The sequence below is a fragment of the Talpa europaea genome (assembly GCF_964194135.1).
Source record: "Talpa europaea genome assembly, chromosome: 12".
Taxonomy (NCBI): Eukaryota; Metazoa; Chordata; class Mammalia; order Eulipotyphla; family Talpidae; genus Talpa; species Talpa europaea.
This window is the reverse complement of record NC_140079.1, coordinates 86,670,124-86,689,124: the sequence shown is the minus strand read 5'-3', so window position 1 is coordinate 86,689,124 and position 19,001 is coordinate 86,670,124. Positions and strand designations below refer to the sequence as shown.

The window sequence follows — 19,001 nt, the reverse complement described above, 5'->3', positions numbered from 1 at the left end:
CAGCGTGCACTTCATGAGACAGCAGGGTCGGTGTCATCTGGGTGCACCTCCAAAATGCAGATGCCCAGGCCCCACCCCAGGCCCACCGAGTCACACCTGCCTTGTAGGAAGACCTCCAGGGGAGCCGTCCACACATGGGACTTGGAAGAGTTCGGAGCTGCACATTCACTTTTTGGATGCTTAGACGATTTTTAAGTTTGGTTTTATCGAGAGCCACAAAAAGTTCTTTGAGGTCATCAAGCCCACCCCCTTGTTTTAAAGATTGAGAAACTGAAGGGCAAAGGCCTTGCCCCAGATATCCACTCCCCACCCTGTGCTCCCCCACACCCTGCTCTCCCCTCATCACAGTCGGCCTGCACTGTCTCGTGGGGAGATACAGCTGAGTCCCAGAAGCACCGGCCTGGCTCAGATGTGCCACATTCAGAAAGTGACACGTGCCAGCCACCCTTCAGTCACACGCGCAGTACCTGGAGCAGGGGCCCCTGTGGGAGATGGAGACCCACAGACACACAGGCCCTCAGGACAGCCCACCCCACCCGACTCCGGCCCAAAGGCCCCCTCCCCAAGGCAAGAGCACTTACAGACCACACCAGCCTTTATTCTAGCAGAGTAGGGCTGGGGTCAGAGTAGTTCATTCTCAGGCTGCATCAGAAGGTGCAGTGTTGGGGGAACACTGACTGTACCCCAAAGTGAAAATAAGTTAGGGGAAATTCTCAGGCTGTTGTCAGGCTAAGGCCAGGACGGGTGCCACGTGGAGCAGAGCCATTACATGGCTGCCGGCTTAGCTCTCTCAGGCGAGGCTGGTTCCAGGTCAGGCTTGGCCTTGCACTGAAACACAGCAGGGTGGGGAGAGAAGAAGGGACTATGGGATTAGGTGGACAATAGGAGACCCCAGAGTCAGAGAGGGTAGGGCTGAGACAGTGGGGAGGGAGGGTTAAGAGCCCACAGGCCCAGGACAAGGCTGGGCTGGTCAGGCCTCTTACCAGGCCCTTAGTTTAGCTCCTGCAGGTTCTCATAGTCTGGAAGTTCCTCTTCCTCCTCATCCTCCAGCTCCTGGGAATTCTTGGTGGCTATGAGGGGAGAGGGGGGCTGGTCTTTAGATCACAGATCACTGCCAACAGGCCACTCACCCAGCCATGCTCCCCCTGCACCAGGTACACACCACGCTCAGTCCTCGCTGGGGGCTGTAGCTCCTCAGACACATTCACATACTCCCGGCTCCCATCTGTGGGGACAAGTCAGAAAGAGGGATGGCCAGACAGAAAGGGGGGCAGGCCACCTCAGGGTGAGAGAGCAGGAGGACACCAGAGGGCAAGGGAGCCCCGAAAGGGGTGTGGGCTCCCAACTGAGAGCAGGAGTGGAGGCTGAGGGTGAGGAAGGGAGGGTGAGGCAAGGAAGGGAGGGTGGGCACTCAGAGACACCAGGGGGGCACCAGCCACTCACCCAGAGACGCATTGCCACTCTCCTCGCTCTCTTGAACGTTCACATAATCTTCTCCTGACTCCACTGCTGGAGAATTGGGAAACCAGAGAGCCCAGCATGGTTACCCAGCACCCTCAGGTGGAGCCCCAGAGCCCCACCACCACTGACATATCCAGCCTGAGTGTCTGCACAGATGCCCAGAGGTCGTGTCCATGGTCAGCTGGCCCCAGAGGGAGGCAGAGCAGGTGCCCAGACTGCAGTGTGGGTGGCCTGGGCAAGGGCAAAGGGCAAAGTGACAGGGACGCCAGTGGGAAAGTAGGAGCAGAAAGAGCAGAGCCCAGCGTGGCCCAGGTTGGCGGGAGCTAAGTGACAGGGGCGGGGGGTGCCACTTGTTTCTCCATGAAGACGCGGGCAAGGCAGGCTCTGGAGCCCGGCCACCCGGCCGCCAACCTAGCTGCAGCCCTCACTAACCCGCCACCTCTGACAAGCTGCCTCGCTTGGTTTTCTCCACTGTGAAACAGGGTGAGGACCAACCACCTCACGGGGGTTGCGAGGATTAAAGCAGGGGCTAGTACAGCTGTGCCTGTCCTGCCCAAGCGCTGCCAGGCGTACGTCTGCCATTGCGCCTCTGGGACAACTGAGGTGAGGAGGGAAGGGACAGGCAGACAGCGCCTGCGGGTTGTGAGCTCTCACAAGTTAATGTTTGTCAAACTCTTAGGGGGGTATCGTCAGCCCTCCATAAACGAGGGCTCCTTTCTCAACCCCGGCTCCTTAGGTGTGTGTGCCGAGCCCCAGCCCAGCTGCGGCCTGGTCACCATGTTGAAAGAGCGAGTAAGGGGATGAAAAGAAGCAACAGACAGACCACCTGGAGGTCGGGCCAGAGGTGGCGGGAAACCAGATGGCAAATGAGGCCAGGCGTGCAAGCGACGGCCCAGGCAAGTGCGCAGAGGAGAGCAACGGAAAACAGAGGCTCTCCGGGCCCTGCGATGCCTCTATGAGGAAGGATGAGGCCAAACAGGGAGGAAAGCAGCTCACAGGAAGCTGAGACAATGCAGGAAGAAGAAAATTTGCCCCAGGCTTTTTAAAAGACAGCCTATGATCGACATCCTTTGAGGTGCCCTGGCTACAACGCATGAAATGCAAACAGGAGGCGATGAGAAAGCCCCCCCCCCCCAGACCAAGAAGGCATTTGGGGATAGGATAGGAGAGAGGACATTTCAGTGCACGGGTGGAAGGAAAAGAATCGAGGCAACCTCACACAAAGAAAAGGAACAAAGAAAAGAGGAGAGAAAACGTAAGAACAGCAGATCAGAGCAGGAAGGATGGGAATCTGAAGGACAGGATTCTAGAAAGAGAAGAGGGACAGGCGACCTCAAAGCAATAACGCCAGGGGGAAGGGGGGGTGCAGCAGAGCGGGGGTGGGGTCAGAAGCGGGGACTCACTGGAGAAGTTGCTGTCGCGGAGGCCGGTGTTGTTGGGCCCAGGAGCTGGTGGGACGGCGCTGACTGTGGCCGGGGTATTGTCAGGAAGCACCACCCTGAGGGGGGTCAAGAATGGGTGAGCCAGACACCCGGGCCCCAGCCACGTCCCACCTCCTGCCTGGCTACTCACAAGTAGCCCTCGTTGTGCTCGTCCTCCTCATCTTCATCCTTGTCCTCACAGACTGGCCCTGGGCAACAACACCAGGGTCAGCACAGCGGGTCAGGCCCCAGCCCTCCCCTCCCCCAGCACCCCGGGGCCTGGACGCACCCTGGTTCTCGTAGCTCGCCACACTGTTGGCTGGGGAGAGAGAAGGGGAGACTGGGTCAGCTCAGGCGGGGCCCATCCTCACTAGCAGCCTGGCTCCCACTCCCTGCTTACCACCATCTGAGTCCTGCCGGGGGGCTGGCATGCGGTGGGAGCTCCCAGAGGGCTGCGGGGATCTCCTGGGAGTCAGGGGTCAAAGGTCATTCCTAGGACTGAGTTCTGGGGCCAGGGGGGATTACAACAGGGAAAGAAGCCCCCGATACAAGGAGGTGAGGGAGTAAAGAGTAGGACTTGGAGGGCGAGGGACAAAAGGGCTACTCACGGGATGGGAAGCAGGTCTGGCTGGCTCAGGGGTGGATAGGAGGTAACAGGCGGGTAGGAAGTGACTGGTAGCCAGGGGCTGAGCGTGGCTGAAGACACAGGACCAACTTGAAGGAGCAGCTCCAGACACACACCCCTACCTCCACCTAACCCTCAAAGGCAGATGAATCCCCTCAACCCCCGTGCCCAGGAGGCACCCATTTCTCTCCCCACCCCCAGCTCAGGCCACGGCCATGTGGGAAGTCAGAAGGGGAGACACTGAGCAAAGGCACACGCTGTCTCAACAAGGCAGCCCCTACCCCCAGTGGGGGTCCCTCCATGTACTCACCAGATGGTTTTATCAAGCCGCCTGTAGTCAAACTGGCAGGAGAGACACAGCTTGGGTGGGGGGCCAGGAAAGGCTCCAACCCAGCCCAGGCGAGAGGTTGAGGGAGAGGCCGGGGCTGGGGGAGCAGACTTACCTATCCGAGGTAGCGCTGTCGTAGGAGCCTGGGGAGAGAGGGCCCATGAAACAGGAGTGCGGGTGACGGAAGGAGACGGGGATGGAGTCTGGGCACTGTGTGTCCGTTTGCAGGACAGAATTAGGGATGGTTCAAGACGGACTAAGGGGTTGGGGAAGGCGGTGAGGAGGCCGCTCAGCGTGTCCAGCTTCTGGTGATCCCCCCAGCTCACCTGGCAGGTCTCGGCAGCGCACACACAGTGCCATCAGCAACACGGCCAGGAGCGGCAGCAGCAGGAGGCCCAGCTCGTAGGAGAGCAGGGTGGCCGCCTCCATCGGCAGCGGAGGGCTGGGACCAGGCCTGGCTGCTAGCCGCTTGCCCCTCTAGCCCAGAGCTGCAGCAGGGCGAGGGCTGGGCCAGCAGGGGTATAAGGTCCAAGCGGACACCAGCTGGTGTTGGTGCTGTGCCCTCCTGGGGGGATCCCTGGGTCCCCTCCCCTTACAGGGCTAAATGGGGGCCAGCGTGGGCTCTGGATGACCTTTATCCCTGGGCGATCTGGGCAGGGCCCAGGCTGGAGTCTGGGGCACCAGCCACCCCTGCTCGGGCCCTGCGCCCCAGCCCTACCTGCCCCTGGGCTAGACGCCTGCCTCTCCTCAGCGCCTGCCCGCCTGTGGCAGGAAGCTGTGGTGAGCGCCGGGTGAGGGCAGGAAATCATCGGGCTCCTCAGGCTGCTGCACCCGCCCCCTTCCCACCCCCACCCAGCCAGTGGGGAGGGAGAGGAGACCTGAGACGGTACCTCAGGCCCCCCCAAGGACATGCTGGCCTCTAGGACCAGGGGCAATCCTATCCAGATAAGAGGAAGGACACCCCAGGCCAACCAGCAGCCAGAAAGCCAGTCACATCTGTGGGTCCGAAGAGGCAGCAAGGAGGCCCCAACACAGGAATTCCAAGGAGCCCAGGGCAGTGCCTTCCCCCACCTCACCCTGGCTGGCCTGTCCAGCTGAGGGGGGCTGGCTCCCAGGAAACACGTGTGACTCACAGTCACACCGAGCCAGCTCACTCCACTCTGGTTCACCCAGCCCAGAGGGCAGGGATTTTACCAAGGCCCTACAGAAGTGACCCAACCATCCCCAGGGAACCCTGGTGCTGAGAGGAGCTCTCCCCTGCAGTCCAGGGGTCAGAAGTCATTAGCATGCAAAGAGACTCAAGCAGGCTCTTGGGGTCTGGCTACAAATTTTATTTAGTTACAAATAGCACCGAGCCCCTGGGGCTGCTCCGGGGGAGGAGCCCCCTCGTGGATCCCCGCTTCCTGCGCTTGGTTGCCCGTGTAGTGTTTGGGAGCTGGAACACAGCCCAGTGGTCCTCCTAGAAGTGGGGCCAGGCTGGGGGTTTGGGCCCAGCACCCACCGGGGTCAACCCAGAGTCAGCTGTGGTGGGTGTGCAGACAGGTGAAGAGGGCCTCTCAGATGAGCACACTGGACACAGGGACCCTGGTGGAGCGGCCTCGCTGGGGCACCACAATCCGGTCATCTGCCGGCCTTGCCTCATGCAGCAGACCTGTAGGGGGAGGGGTCAGAACCAGGCTGGGTGCACAGACAGATGTGAGGGCAGGAAGGCGACAAACAGGCAACGGGAAACGGACAGGCAGCAGAGGCTGAGCTGTGGACACACAGGAGCACCAGCTTTTCAGACAGGCAGACCTGAAGCAGACAAGGGTAAGCTGGGGACTGAGACGGGTCAGGTACACAGGCCCGGGAAAGGCAGATGGGGTCCAGCAGAGGCATCATGAAGTGGGGCAAGGAGCTGTGGGCAGACCAACATAAGGCCCAACTGACCCTGTACATGCAGCTGGGCCCGCCGGCGGTCGTCCTCAATGACGATGGCGGTGCCCAGGAAGGCCGCACCGCCCAGTGCCCCAACGAAGGCGCAGAGCATGAGTGAGAACTGCAATGCCCGGAACTCAGACAAGAAGGAGGGGGGCCAGCTCCGGCGAAGGCGATCGGAGATCTGCAGGGAGGGCAGGGAGGAGGCAGGACAAAGTCAGGCAGAGTAGACCCACCCTCCAGAAAAATTAAAAAACGCCAGTACCGCCAATGTGAGGTCCGTGCCTTCACTGTTGAGATCTGCAAAGACCTCCTTCTAGTCCAGCTGAGACGCCAAGGCCAAGGTCCTCTGGCACAGAGGACGTAGATGTCTAACTGGGGCCAGACCTTCCAGTTCTGCTCAGGCTCAGACCCTGGCCACTGGCCTGCATTGGGCATGCAGAGCCCCCTGATCCCACCCCTGGCCTAGTCAAGGGGTAGTGCTTACCAGGCCGATGAGGTAGGGGCTCCCAGCATCACCCAACAGGTGGGACAGCACAATCTGGAAGGCCTCAGCAGTGGAGCGACGAGTGGGGATCACCACATACTGGGGGAGAAGAGGCAGGAGGCAGAGGGTGAGGACAGGGCCAAGGCTAAGGTCAGAGGTGGACCCCACTGCAGAAGTGGGACTGGGGGGCAGGGCAAGACAGGACCACAGGCCCATGACAAGACTCTGAAGTCAGTCTGGGCTGGGTTTTGAGGAAGGGGTAAGGGCTATCATTCAACGGCAAAGCAAGGGAGGCCTCCTGCCCCCATCCGCCTCTGGGCTAGCCCTGGAGCAGTCCCCCTACTCACCAGCAGAATGTCAGCCACGATGGCCCAGTTCATGGACAGCAAGGTCTCGCCAATAAAGATGAAAATCTGAGGAAAGGGGGGCCAGGCCTGTTGCTCTCATCACAAGAGCAAAGGTGAGCATTTCCCACAGGCCAGGCCTACCTAGTAACTCCCTCAATCCACACGACACCCCGATGAAATGGCCAATATTATGATTCCCATTTTACAGATGATAAAACAGCACAGAACAGTTCAGTCACTTGCCTAATGTCACACAGTTGGGAAAGGACAGAGATGAGATTCCAAACTGGGTATTCCTGTCCCAGAGTTGGCTCCAAATCACAAAGCTGGCTGATCCCAGTCCTGCCCCCCGGTACCTTTACTCCACTCTGGAGCCAGAACACCCTCCTCAACCTGCCAGCTACTCACATAGGTGGCCACGATGCTACCACGAGCACAGGCGAGGGCCAGGAAGAGGAAAGGTGCGGAGCCTAGGAGGCCAGCAGCGCAGACCAGTGGGTCAGCCCGGGGGTTGGAGCGGCGGAGGCGGCGACTGATCTCCACACCCAGGCCCACTCCTAGGACCCCCGTCAGGCAGGTGATGAGGCCGAAGATGAGGCTGAGGGAGGAGGGGTGAAGGGACTAGTCACTGTGCCTGCAAAGCCCCCAAGCCTTGTCCCGAAGGCCTGGAGAGAAAGATGGTTCATCCCAGCCACCCTCATAACGCAGGCCTATCCAGACACAGCACGCCATAGTTCACAAAGCTCCAAGAGGAAGGCACTGTCTTATTTCTATTTCTCAGACCAGGAGTGAGACTCTGGGAGAGGAAGTATTTCTTGAAATTCAAACTCTTCCTGCCTGAGTTGAATCACTGTGTCTCCACTCCAATCCCTTGCCACCAGCAGACCACCCAGTCCCACCCCTTCCAAGCACCTGTCAGAAGAAGAACAGGAGTCTCCAGGAAGGCATGGCGGGGTCTCCCCCAAGACCACACGGGAACGCAGCAAGAATGCAGGAGCCCAAAGAGCCAGGGAGCCCGTGACAAAGGCTACCGCAGTGAAGCCAAGGGAAGACAGGATGAAACTAGGACTGTTGGACAGTTAAAAGGAAGGATGTCAGACTCCCCTGAGTGTCAGGGGAGGGGACATCCCTTGCTGGCTTATTTTATAAGGTCAGGGCACTGGATAAAGGGACTGTCTTGGGTCCCAGGACGTGGGCCTGTAATTCAGTCAGAAGTCACCAGGGAGCAGTCACAGCTGAATTCCTGGCCTGAGGTAGGTTTAGCAGGTGGGAAGGCAAAGACCAGACCCACTTAAAAATCTGAACCTAGATATCAGGTCTTCACTATGAGCCTCACAGATAGGGTTATGATGGAACTAAACTTACTTTCTAGCCAGAGCCCTCAGATCTGCCCACCACGAGGTGGGGGTCAGCGGTGGAGAGTCTGAGTGGCGCTCCACAGCTCCCCTTGGGGGCTCCCGTACTACCAAGAACAGCAGCAGAACAGCCACCACTCCCAGACCTGGTGTCACCTGGGGAAAGAGTGGATTTCAGGACAGGCAGAAGCGGGGACACACCCAACCCATAGGGCTAGGAGAAAGTGAGGGTGGTAAAGGCAACTCAGGTCTAAGAGATCACACAGCCAGGTAAGGGCCTGCTCAAGGAAGCTGAACCTGTAGTCTTGGAGAGGGGCAACCATCACTTGGGGCCCCCATTTGTTAAGCCAAACTGCTACCTCTTTGGTAACAGCACCCTAAGTTTCTTTCAGGAAACCATTCCGTCCACTTCTCTCAATCCATGTGATTCAAATAGGGGAGGGCTTGTAACCCAGACTTGGCCAAGAGAGCAGAGCTAACCTCCTCAGCCCGTGACTAAATCCGTGGTAGGCATGTGATCCTCGTCCATCTAATCATTAACACATCATTCAGACCTATTGCTCAAGGAGCCAGGATGCCAACGTTTTTTAACAGAAAATGTCTGAAGCTTTCACTTGCTTGAGAATGAAGTTAACACAAAGGAAAGTAGAATTGAGAAAAGAATGATCAAATTCCTGTGACAGTGTGAAAGCCCTGGATCCAGCTCCACCTGAAGCTCACTAGAAACTTCCCATTTTGAGAACCAATACAGTACCATCTGGGGGCTTAGTTTTGCACTAGGTTTCTGTTACCTTTAAGTTCTGTCTAGCACGTAACTTTGAGGGGAGAGCAGTAACGCTGCAGGTTTGGAAGAGTGCGTGCTGACTAAAAGCGGGGTGTCTAAGGGTAACAAGAGCACCAGTGAGAAGGTTGATGACATTTCCCCGGGCATGACCAGACTCACCCTCAGTGCCCAGTGCCAGTCCCCGGCCACATCCTTCACTTTGGAGCCTGCAATGTAACCCAGACCACTGGGGAGGAGGAGTAGGGAAGGAGAGGGGACAGCCAGTCAGTTATGTCCCCCACACCAGGCCCTTCTGCCTCGCCACCAAGTCCAAGGCCCGCTCACCTGCCCACTGGGATAGCAAAGTAGAAGACACTGAGCATCCGGCTCCGCTGGTCAGCCACAAAGAGGTCAGCAATGAGCGTGGGTGCGATAGTGGAGTAACTGGCCTCTCCAACTCCCACCAGGCCCCGGGTCAGGAGCAGCAGCCAGAATCGCTGAGGAATAAGACATGGCGAGGGTGGCACCAACCCTGCGGCCAGCCCCCCTGCCTACCTCACCAGCTGGCTCTGGAGAGGCGGCAGGGATGGCAGGAGAAGTCTAGATTTTAGAAGCAGACAGACCTGAGCTTGAATCCTGGCTCCACTACTTACTTACTAGCTGTGACTTTGGAAAAGCAACTTAACCTCTCTGAGCCTCAGTTTCCTCATCTGCAAAAGGGGATAATAACAACTGTTCACACAACTATTGTGAGGTTTGGACAATATAAGGTTTACCCCATTACCTTGTACCAGCAAGTGCTTAATTTTTATCTTACCCACCCACCCAACACACCCCAATGTTGAATAATGATCCCAGGTGGGGGTTCATTTGTTGATCAAAGACACCTGAAGCTAAGGACAAGGTGTAATCACCCGAGGAGAGTCTGGAGTGCCTGGGACAGAGGACAGAGTTTCAGGGCAGGGAGTGAGACACAGAGGATATTTCAAAGGTGCAAAGAAGAAACGGGCAGGGAGGCAGAAGGAAAAGCAGGAGTGGTGTCACAGATGTTCAAAGAGAATTTCCGGAAGAAAGTGGGTCAATTGAGCCAGAGGCTCACAGGAGATCTAGTGAGAACAGGGCTAGGAAGTAGGAGCTACATTTAGCACCCAAAAGGTCACTGTTGACTTTGGCACTGGAGTGGTGGGGGAGGTCAGCTGGCAGTGCTCAACAGGCAAGAGGGGAGAGGAAGTGCAGGCACAGTGAGAGCCTCTCCTGGCTGCTCTTTCACCCAGACTGGAGGCGGGTCAAGGGGGCCTTGCGGGAAATCTGACTAGGAAGCAGGGGAGAGGCCATCCAGGTATGGTCTTTTCCACAGTCGAGAAATGTTTTGGTGTGAGTGGAAAGAGTCAGTGCTCAGGGGGAACAGGGATGATGGCTAGAAGGTGATTCTGGAAGAAATGGGAAGAGGACTGGGTGGGCAGATCAACTCAGGCAAGCAACAGGTATAAGATGCACAGGTTCCCCGGGCCCAGGCTGTAAAGACCCCAAGGGGCAACAGTAAAGATCAGTGGTTGAGTCGGGGGTGGGGTGGGAAAAAGCAGGAGCCAGCTTGAGGTCTCACCTCTCTGGGGATGTAAGATGACCCCAGTGTCACCAGGGACCAGAAAGCAATACCCCCGCACATGAGGTACTTCCGATTGTACCGGTCACCCAGGTAGCCAAACACAGGTGCCAACACCATGTAACTGGAGATGAACACTAGGAGGAAGCAGAGAGTCACAGCCCAACCCTGGCACCATCATCCCACCTGGGAGACAGGGGAGAATGGATTGGGCAGGAATAATTCTAACTCGATTAGATCTTCCTGCCAGAGGACAGTCCAGCCCCATCTTCAATGCATTTCAAACTTGCCATTGTAGAATGGATGATCCAGATGACTCTTCACTTCCGCCGACCCAACCAAGAACAAAACCCAAACTGCATACTATGGCCCATAGTGAGCTACCAGAGCCAGTACCCCCGCCCCAACCTTATGCTCCCTACTTTCTCTTCCCTGCACCCCAACAGCCCAATTGCCAAGCCCAATACCATCTTAGGGGTTCTGAGACCTGCTGTCCCCACTATCTGGAACATTTTCTCAGCTCCCTGAGCATAACAGAGTTTAGTTTCTTCAGGTTCCAGCTCAGATACCATCACAACCCCCACACATCCAGCCCCCTTCTCTCACTGCACTGTTCTCTTTCATTTAACAGTTAGTTTATGCGGAGTAGAATACCAGCTCCCAGAAGCCAAGGCCTGTACTGGCCACGACTATGTTTCCATCACCTAACACATGGCTTAGCATGAAACATGCTCGATAAACACACGTTGAATGAAAAAAGGAAGAAATGGGTTTGCTAATGAAGTCTTAGTGCTTCTCGAATTCAACAACTCTTTAGGGCTTTGCAGACTTTGACCTATGATCCCATTCTCATTCCCCCAGACAACCCTAACTATCTCCAGTTCCTTTTTGGCCTGAAGTGGCATAAGGAACACTGCAAGACCTGGTTTCAAATCCTTGTTTTGCCTCTAAGTTGTGTGACTCCGGGTGAGACGTCACTCTTTTTCAAGCCTGTTTCTTTATGAAATGTAGGTCATCCTACCTCTTTTCTCTATAAACTAAGAATAAGAACACCTAGTCCTTGGCTGATGGAACACAACAGTCATTAAAGTGTTGGGGCCTCCTTGGGCCTCCCCTGGTGACGCAGCGGTTGAGAGCTGGGCTGCAAGGCTGCCCGCAGCCTCTGCAGCGCCAGTTGGTTCCGTGGCCGCCGGCAAGGGTCCCACAAAAAAAAAAAAAAAATGTTGGGGCCTCCATGGTGGCACAAGGGGTTAAGATGCAGCACTATGAAGCAATGCGCAGCCACTGCAGCACAAGTTCAATCCCCAGCCAGGTAGCTACCCACATAGCAAAGCAGACCTCTCCTGACTCGCCCGCTGCTTCCCTCAGCAGTGTATTCTCATCAGTCCACCTGCTCTGTTCCCCACTCTGTCTCTGGTGAATCCTCTCATCCCCCACATCTCTGGCCTGTACCCCAGTTCTTGAATGCATAAATATTTTTAAAGATAAAATAAAATGTTATCAACACCTTTTCCAGAAAGTGCTCATAATGACTGCTCAGAAACATTCAAGAAATGACTGAAAGAGGGGAGGGAGGACTTGGCCCTCCTTTGACTTCTCCCACAAATCCAATGTTCTCAACAAGTGAAATGCAGTTCTCCCCATTCCAGACATCCTCTCCTACCATGTTCCCAACACTGCACTCTGCATGTCACAGCCTTATGTCACCTACTCATACTGTCCAGGTGATCTGGGTTATTACTAGTTCAAGTCTCATCGACAAAGAAATGGGCTTAGAGAGGCGGAGGGTCGTGCCCACCATCACACATTGCGTACGTGGAAAACTGAGACTTCAAACCAGGCCTGTCTTAACCATTACACTAAAGCAACTCCCCTTTAAATTTGCTATCCCAACTGAACACGGCTGCCCCAGAGTGGAATCAGTCTTTTGCTCCCCTCGCTGCAGCTGCTAGATCATTTGGGACGCCCCAGACACTCCAGCAGGCGGCCCACGACTAGAAAGGGAAGAAGGGCTGATGTGTGCCAGGAAGGGCCCCTACTCACCGGTCTGGATGAGGCCGGAGCTACTATCTCCGATGCCAAAGAACTGCTCGATGTCCGGAAGGACACCTGGGAAGGAGAAGATTCAGGGTGCGCTCCTCAACGAAGCTCCACCCCCGGGACCCCGCTCCCTTCCCCGCGTCTTCTTCCCAGAAGTCGGTACCAGCCACGGTGAAGCGGTCCATGTAGTTGAGGAGGTTGATGTAGCACAGCACAGCCACTATGAGAGCGGAACGGCTCGCGGACAAGCCCGTGATGCGCTGCAGCCCCTCCCGGTCCGGGATCTCCGGATCCTCGGACTTCGGTTTCCCCATGATCCCCGGCAACCCCGGGGTGCCAGGCACCGGCCCGTCGTCCGTGTCATCCGCCTGGCTGAGGAAGGGCGCGGTGTCGGACCCGGCCATGGTCCCCGGGGACCGCGCCCGCCCGCGCTGCGGTCCCACCGACGATCCCACCTGCGAGGGGAGGAGGCTGGAGAAACGAGGATGGAGGGAACCCAGGCGAGGGCGGTGCGCCCAGACACGGGAAGGAGCTTGCCCCCGAGCACAGAGCACGGCTGGGATGAAACCCGGGCCCCGTCACGCCTCCCCGTCCTGCGGTGGGGAATTCGGGTGATGTCGGGGAGCTGCGGGTTGAGGAGGGCCCGAACCGCCCTGCGCCCCCGCCCCAGGTTAAGGCCGCCCCTCACCCCGGGTAGAAGCCACTACACTGGCTGTCGCTCAGCCCCGGCGCTGCACCACGGCCGCCGCCATGTTGGCTTGGGGCCGGTCATGTGACGCTGGAGCCGGGCGGTGGGCGCCTGGGCCCACAAGCCCTCCACACGTGACCCGCGCCCGGGTACGGAAGCCGCGGCGCCCGGCCGAGCCCGCCCCTTGGGCTCCTCCGCCTGCTCCCCCGTCACGTGACCGGCGGCCGGTCGCTGAGTAACCCGGACCACCGCGTCAGCCTGTGGCTGCGTTCCGTCGGGGACTGCCCCTCGAGAGGCCGTCTCGGAGAAGCAGTAAGTCCCCTCGGGCCCCGATCTCGGCTTCCTAATGTGCGACACTGACCCTCCTGGCCGGCTTCTTCCCAAACGAGATCGTGGGACTTCACAAGGTCCTGGAAGTGGTCTCTAGAAATGACAGCGAACAGATCTGGCTCCCGGTAACCGTTCCCTTCCTCACGCCTGGTGTGGGTTTCCACCGCTCAGTGTTGAATGAATGAATGTTGAGCAGCGGCCCCCAGCCTCGGCCTGGCACTGCCCCCTGCCCTACAATTTGGATTCCTCTACCCAGCCAACCCCTTGAGCGCTCCCTGTAGACACTGAAGCATCCCCAGAACCCCGCCAGCCACGTCTGGAGTTGGCTTTTCCTCCCCACCAACTCAAGTCCTTGCGCCCTCTCGTGGTGTCTCTGCGGGCAGGCGGAGGCAGGTGAGGTGCTTTGGGCATGGAGATGCTATGGGATGAAGGAGGTGTCATTAAGAATAAAACTAAGTTTCTGGCGCAGGGGTTGAGCGCTGGGTTGCGAAGCTGCCCGCGGCCTCTAAGGAGCCGGTTCGATTCCCGGCTGCTCCCCGGCCACCGGAGGAGGGTCCCACATGGCGCGCAGACCTCTCCTGCCGCCCGCTGCTCCCCTCAGCAGTGTACTTCGGTCCTTCTGCCTGCTCTGCTCCCCGCTCTGGCTCTGGTGAATTCTCTCACCCTCCCGCGCTTCTGACTGTACCCAATGCTTGTATAAACAAACAAACAAAATAAATAAATAAATAAAACATGCCTCTATTAAAAAAAAAAGGGGCCTCCCCGGTGGCTCAGCGGTTGAGCGCTGGGTTGCGAAGCTGCCCGCAGCCTCTGCAGTGCGGGTTCGATCCCCGGCTGCTCCCCGACCACCGGAGGAGGGTCCCGCATGGCGCGCAGACCTCTCCTGCAGCCCGCTGCTCCCCTCAGCAGTGTACTTCGGTCCTTCTGCCTGCTCTGCTTCCCGCTCTGGCTCTGGTGAATTCTCTCACCCTCCCGCGCTTCTGACTGTACCCAGTGCATGTATAAAAACAAAAAACAAACAAACAAACAAATAAATAAATAATGCCTCTATTAAAAAAATTAAAAAGAAAAATAAATTAAAAAAAAGAAAAGTAGTAAAACTAAATTTCTGGGTCTTACAATGAAATGGACGGTGATACTTTGGGATTCTTGGGACAAGGAACTTAATGTATTCATTCAACAAACATGTTAGGTAACCACTATTTGTCATACACAAAGAGTAGGGATCTTTGAGAACAAGATACAAAGAATGACACAGATCAATGAATGTATGGGTGTACTGAGCTCGACTCCATTCCCAGCTGAGATGGGACCCACAAGAACATGTCGTCAGTCCCACGGACTCTGTGGAGGAAGTTGGAGCATTGGAATGGCAGGGCTGGGCAGACACAAGGCTTTAAAGGTGCAAAGCTGCAAGAAAAATGCAAAAATAGCATCTTGCTAAAAAGTGTGGTCAGGGACCTCCCCGGTGGCGCAGCGGTTGAGCGCTGGGTTGCGAAGCTGCCCGCAGCCTCCGCGGCGCCGGTTCGATCCCCGGCTGCTCCCCGGCCACCAGAGGAGGGTCCCGCATGGCGCGCAGGCCTCTCCTGCCGCCCGCTGCTCCCCTCAGCAGTGTACTTCAGTCCTTCTGCCTGCTCTGCTCCCCGCTCTGGCTCTGGTGGATTCTCTCACCCTCCCGCATTTCTGACTGTACCCAGTGCTTGTATAAATAAATAAATAATAAATCTTTAAATTAAAAAAAAAAAAGAATTAAGTCATGTCAGGCTACCTGGTTCTACATCCAGCTTTACATTAGGTGGCTGTGTGGTCTGGGGCAGGTTAATAAATCTTTCTAAGCTTCTTTCTCTTCTGTAAGATGGGAATAATTCTTCTACCTACCTCAGTTCTTGTATGCATAAATAAATAAATCTAAAAAAAAAAAAAAACGGGTTCAGTTACCTACCCTAGAAAGAAGAATGGATGAGGGACAACTAATTGTCTCAGGGGACATGGGGGGGGGGGTCCTCATGAGGGTCACAAAGACAGAAGTCCTCAAGTATACACAAGTTGCTCCAAGGAGGAATGATATGATGAAAATTTCCAAGCTTAGTATACAGCACTGAGTGAGGGCTTATTATAGTTTCCAAGATTTCTAATCAAGGGAGTTTGTGATAAATCACATGATAGGTGATCAATCTCCTTGATCAAAAGGAAGAGTAATCTCTTATCATGGAAGAAATATAAATTATTTTACAGTAAAGTCTTTCCCATATCCTATCCAGATTGTTGGGGGAGATCAGAGGAAAGTGGAACCTTCCAGCTCTTGGTAATGGACTTATAGAGGTCCAAGTCCTTTGACAAGTAATTTGATAGAACAGTTAGTCCCTGGTTTCTACAAGGGACTGGTTCTAGCACCCCAGGGAATACCAAAATCAAGGTGCTCAAGTTCCTTATATATAGTATTTTCATATAATCTATGTACATCTACACTTTAAATCATCTCTAGATTACTTATAACCCCTTGTATGCTGTAAAAGCTATGTAAATAGTTGTTATACTATATTGTGTAAGGAGTAATGACAAGAAAAAAGACAGTACATGTTCAGTACAGATGCAACCATTACAGACCTAACCGTATAGCACTCATTTTTGACCCACAGAAATCCACCCATGGGGGATCCACAGATGTAGAGAGTGACTGTACTCAAGACTGGCTAGGACATGTTCAACATGCATTGATTCCACGCCTGGAAATAAACCTGAGAAAATCTCACCTAGGTGTCCAGACAGATCACTATATTATCATTGGGAATACCAATCTCCCAGGGCTAGAACCAGGTTTGGTTAGAAGGGACAGAAATCCTCAAATAGCAGTGATTTAAAGATGCTGGTTCCCCATTCCCAGAAGAGCCCAGAGGTCAGCAATGTGGGGCCACTAAGACACATGGTGGCTGAAACCTAGGCTTTCCTCTCTCTCCCTTGTCCTCTCCTACGTGGCTTCCTTCCCAGTGTCACCTCATGTCAGTGGGGTTGTTCCACTTCCAGTCAGCAGCAGGAAGACAGCAAAGGAGAGGGGGACATGTGTCACTAACAGACACATCCTTTTCCCTCCCACAGACTCTCCTCATTCTGAACTCTCTGTGCTTTGCTAAAAACCAGGGTTTCTAGGGGCCTCCCTGGTGACGCAAGGGGTTGAGATGCAGCCTATGAAGCTATCGGCAGCCACAGCAGCATGAGTTCGATCCCCAGGCAGGGAGCAACCAACATGGTGCAGCAGACCTCTCCTGACTCGCCCGCTGCTCCCCTCAGCAGTGTATTTCAGTCAGTCTGCCTGTTCTGTTCCCCGTTCTGTCTTGGGTGAATCCTCTCACCTCCTCAACACTTCTGGCCTGTACCCCAGTTCTTGTATGCATAAATAAATAAATCTTTAAAAAAAAACAGGGGTTCTGTTACCTACCCTAGAAAAAAGAATGGATGAGGGACAACTAATTGTCTCAGGGAACATGGGGAGGGGGTCCTCGTGAGGGTCACAAAGACAGAAGTCCTCAAGTATACACAAGTTGAATGTATTTCCATTTATTCTGTTGAGACAGAATACATTAATGTATTCAAACAACGAACATAAGAAATCTGAAGGAAAAAAAAAGGGTTACACCATATCATGGACTATTTAAATGTGATAAAGCTCTCTATTTTTTTCCCCGCATTATAAGTACAAAGGAATGCCACATTCCAACAAAAAAAAAATTTTAGGAAGGTAACATACTTTTGCCAAAATTATACATCAGTGGAAAATTAATGGCTTTATTAGTCGACAGCACTCAGAAAACTGGCTCATCATATGGCAAAAATAAAACCTGGCTCCCGCAAAGGTATAAATGATCAATAATTTAGAAGTCATAGGTCAATTTTTAGCAGCCAATACAGCTTGGCATCAACCAATGAGAATAGTTGTTTGACCGTGCAGACCAGATGGCAGCCAGCACACGCACCAGCACACACACCAGCACACCCACCAGCACACACACCAGCACACGCACCAGCACACGCTGGACTTCAGCCCTCATGAGCGCATGAATATGAAAGGAGAAACTAGTAAGCTAACAGGAAAAAATGTAAAATAACTACTTTTTTTGTGTGTGTGGTCATATTATATATTCTACATTACTCTTTTTATAAGACAAATTCCTATTAGCTTTTAATTACCTTATCCTGATAATTACTTTTAAATAAGAAATCCAAAAGCAACAAATGACAAAATAACTAATTCATCTACATTAAAAATTTCTGTGCAATGAAGGATACCCCTAGGTATACAAGGACAGGTACCAACTGCCCAGAAACACAAGAGCAACTCTTGAGAATAAACTAAAAAAATAACAGGAAGCCCCTATAAGAAAATAAGCAAAGATAAATGAGCAGTTTAGAGAAAGGGAAAACAGAAGATTGATAGATGAAGAAATTCCCAAAATTACCAGTTATTAGAGGAATGTACATTAAAACACCGTACCACTTTATACCCATTAAACTGGCAAAAATTAGGAAGTGGGGCAATAGCAAGTGCTAGAGAGGATGAGATGTGGGGTGTCTCAGTGGGGATGAGGGGTGTCAATGATCATGCTAAAAAGAAATTAGAAACTAACCAGTATGGCCCACCATTCCCTCCTGGGTACCTGGGCCAGAGAACTTTTCACACTAGCACAGGAGGCAACACATGACAGGGTGGCCTTGCATATGTGTCGGGGATTTGGAAGCCGCAGGGGTCCACAACCTAGCAAAGGTGCAAGTACAACACAGGGACCCCACTGTAGAAACACCACAGGGCAGTTCAAAGCAACAAAGCAGATGCAAAATAAGCAACACACGTTGCGTGAAAAAAGAAACAGCGTAATGTCTACAAAATGATGAAACATGTAAAAAGTAGTCACACTAATAACACATTTTACAAGGATACATTCATATTCAAAAGCCTGTAATTAACACTCTAGAATGGGTGCTTATGGGTGAGGACGGTGTGAAGAAAGCGAAGCTATAAAAGTGGAAAAGCTTTGCATGGACCATAATCCTGAGACTTAAAACAAAAAGGTGGAATGTGTTGATATGCCTTAAAGATTGTGTGTGTACCAGGAAGGCAGCTGAGAAAGATAACCAAGACTGAGGGCCACAGAGTAGCCCACTGTCTGCCTATGCTTAAGCTAACGCACATGTGAGCAGGACCATGGATTTTCTGCAAGCTAAGGACCCACATCTGTACATGCACTGCAAGCAAACTTCACCCTCTGCCCCCAAACAACACTAAGGCCGTGGCCTGGAACCCCATACCCAACCCTCATTTATTTCAGTTCACTCTTTAAATATGAGCAGCTTCATAGGACAGACATTTCAATGAAGGAAAGGGTGACGGTGGACATGAAAAGTGAGGGAAGACATCTCTGTGTCCCAACAGGCTGCAAAGCTCAGTACATCATGGCTGGAGCCACAGTCCACCCAGAGTAACAACCCCGCAATAAACCAGGGAACTAATGGCTTAAAGCCAGGGTCAGAGGAGAGGGGGTCAAAGATCACTCCTGCTGCATCAGCTTATGTCAGCCCTTATAGGGCCATAGAGGGAGAGTCCCCCCAAGTCCAGGCTGGGCCTGCAAACAGGGAGTGGGGTT

General features: G+C 54.1%; 2 protein-coding genes across 4 annotated transcripts; both read right to left on the bottom strand.

Annotated features, from left to right (window-relative positions):
• Positions 1-990: 990 nt before the first annotated feature.
• Positions 991-4,264, bottom strand: LAT (linker for activation of T cells; the record flags this gene model as incomplete). Its single annotated transcript, XM_084250208.1, has 11 exons — positions 991-1,070; positions 1,163-1,225; positions 1,444-1,506; positions 2,865-2,959; positions 3,034-3,091; positions 3,172-3,201; positions 3,283-3,347; positions 3,491-3,578; positions 3,818-3,849; positions 3,951-3,978; positions 4,162-4,264. The coding sequence occupies 11 exons, from the start codon at positions 4,262-4,264 to the stop codon at positions 991-993; spliced, it is 705 nt and encodes a 234-aa protein (XP_084106334.1).
• An 876-nt stretch (positions 4,265-5,140) lies between these two features.
• SPNS1 (SPNS lysolipid transporter 1, lysophospholipid) lies at positions 5,141-12,766 on the bottom strand (the record flags this gene model as incomplete). Of its 3 annotated transcripts, XM_084249507.1 has the most annotated exons (12): positions 5,141-5,486; positions 5,765-5,936; positions 6,240-6,338; positions 6,587-6,652; positions 6,995-7,184; positions 7,499-7,654; positions 7,952-8,097; positions 8,885-8,951; positions 9,050-9,201; positions 10,308-10,444; positions 12,351-12,416; positions 12,511-12,766. In XM_084249507.1, 12 exons carry the CDS (start codon positions 12,749-12,751, stop codon positions 5,392-5,394), a joined length of 1,587 nt encoding a protein of 528 aa, XP_084105633.1. In that variant the 3' UTR covers positions 5,141-5,391. The 3 variants fall into 3 exon arrangements, with proteins under 3 accessions (XP_084105633.1, XP_084105631.1, XP_084105632.1); XM_084249505.1 differs by lacking the exon at positions 7,499-7,654 and having other exon boundaries at positions 12,511-12,751; XM_084249506.1 differs by lacking the exons at positions 7,499-7,654; positions 12,351-12,416 and having other exon boundaries at positions 12,511-12,751.
• Positions 12,767-19,001: the final 6,235 nt, after the last annotated feature.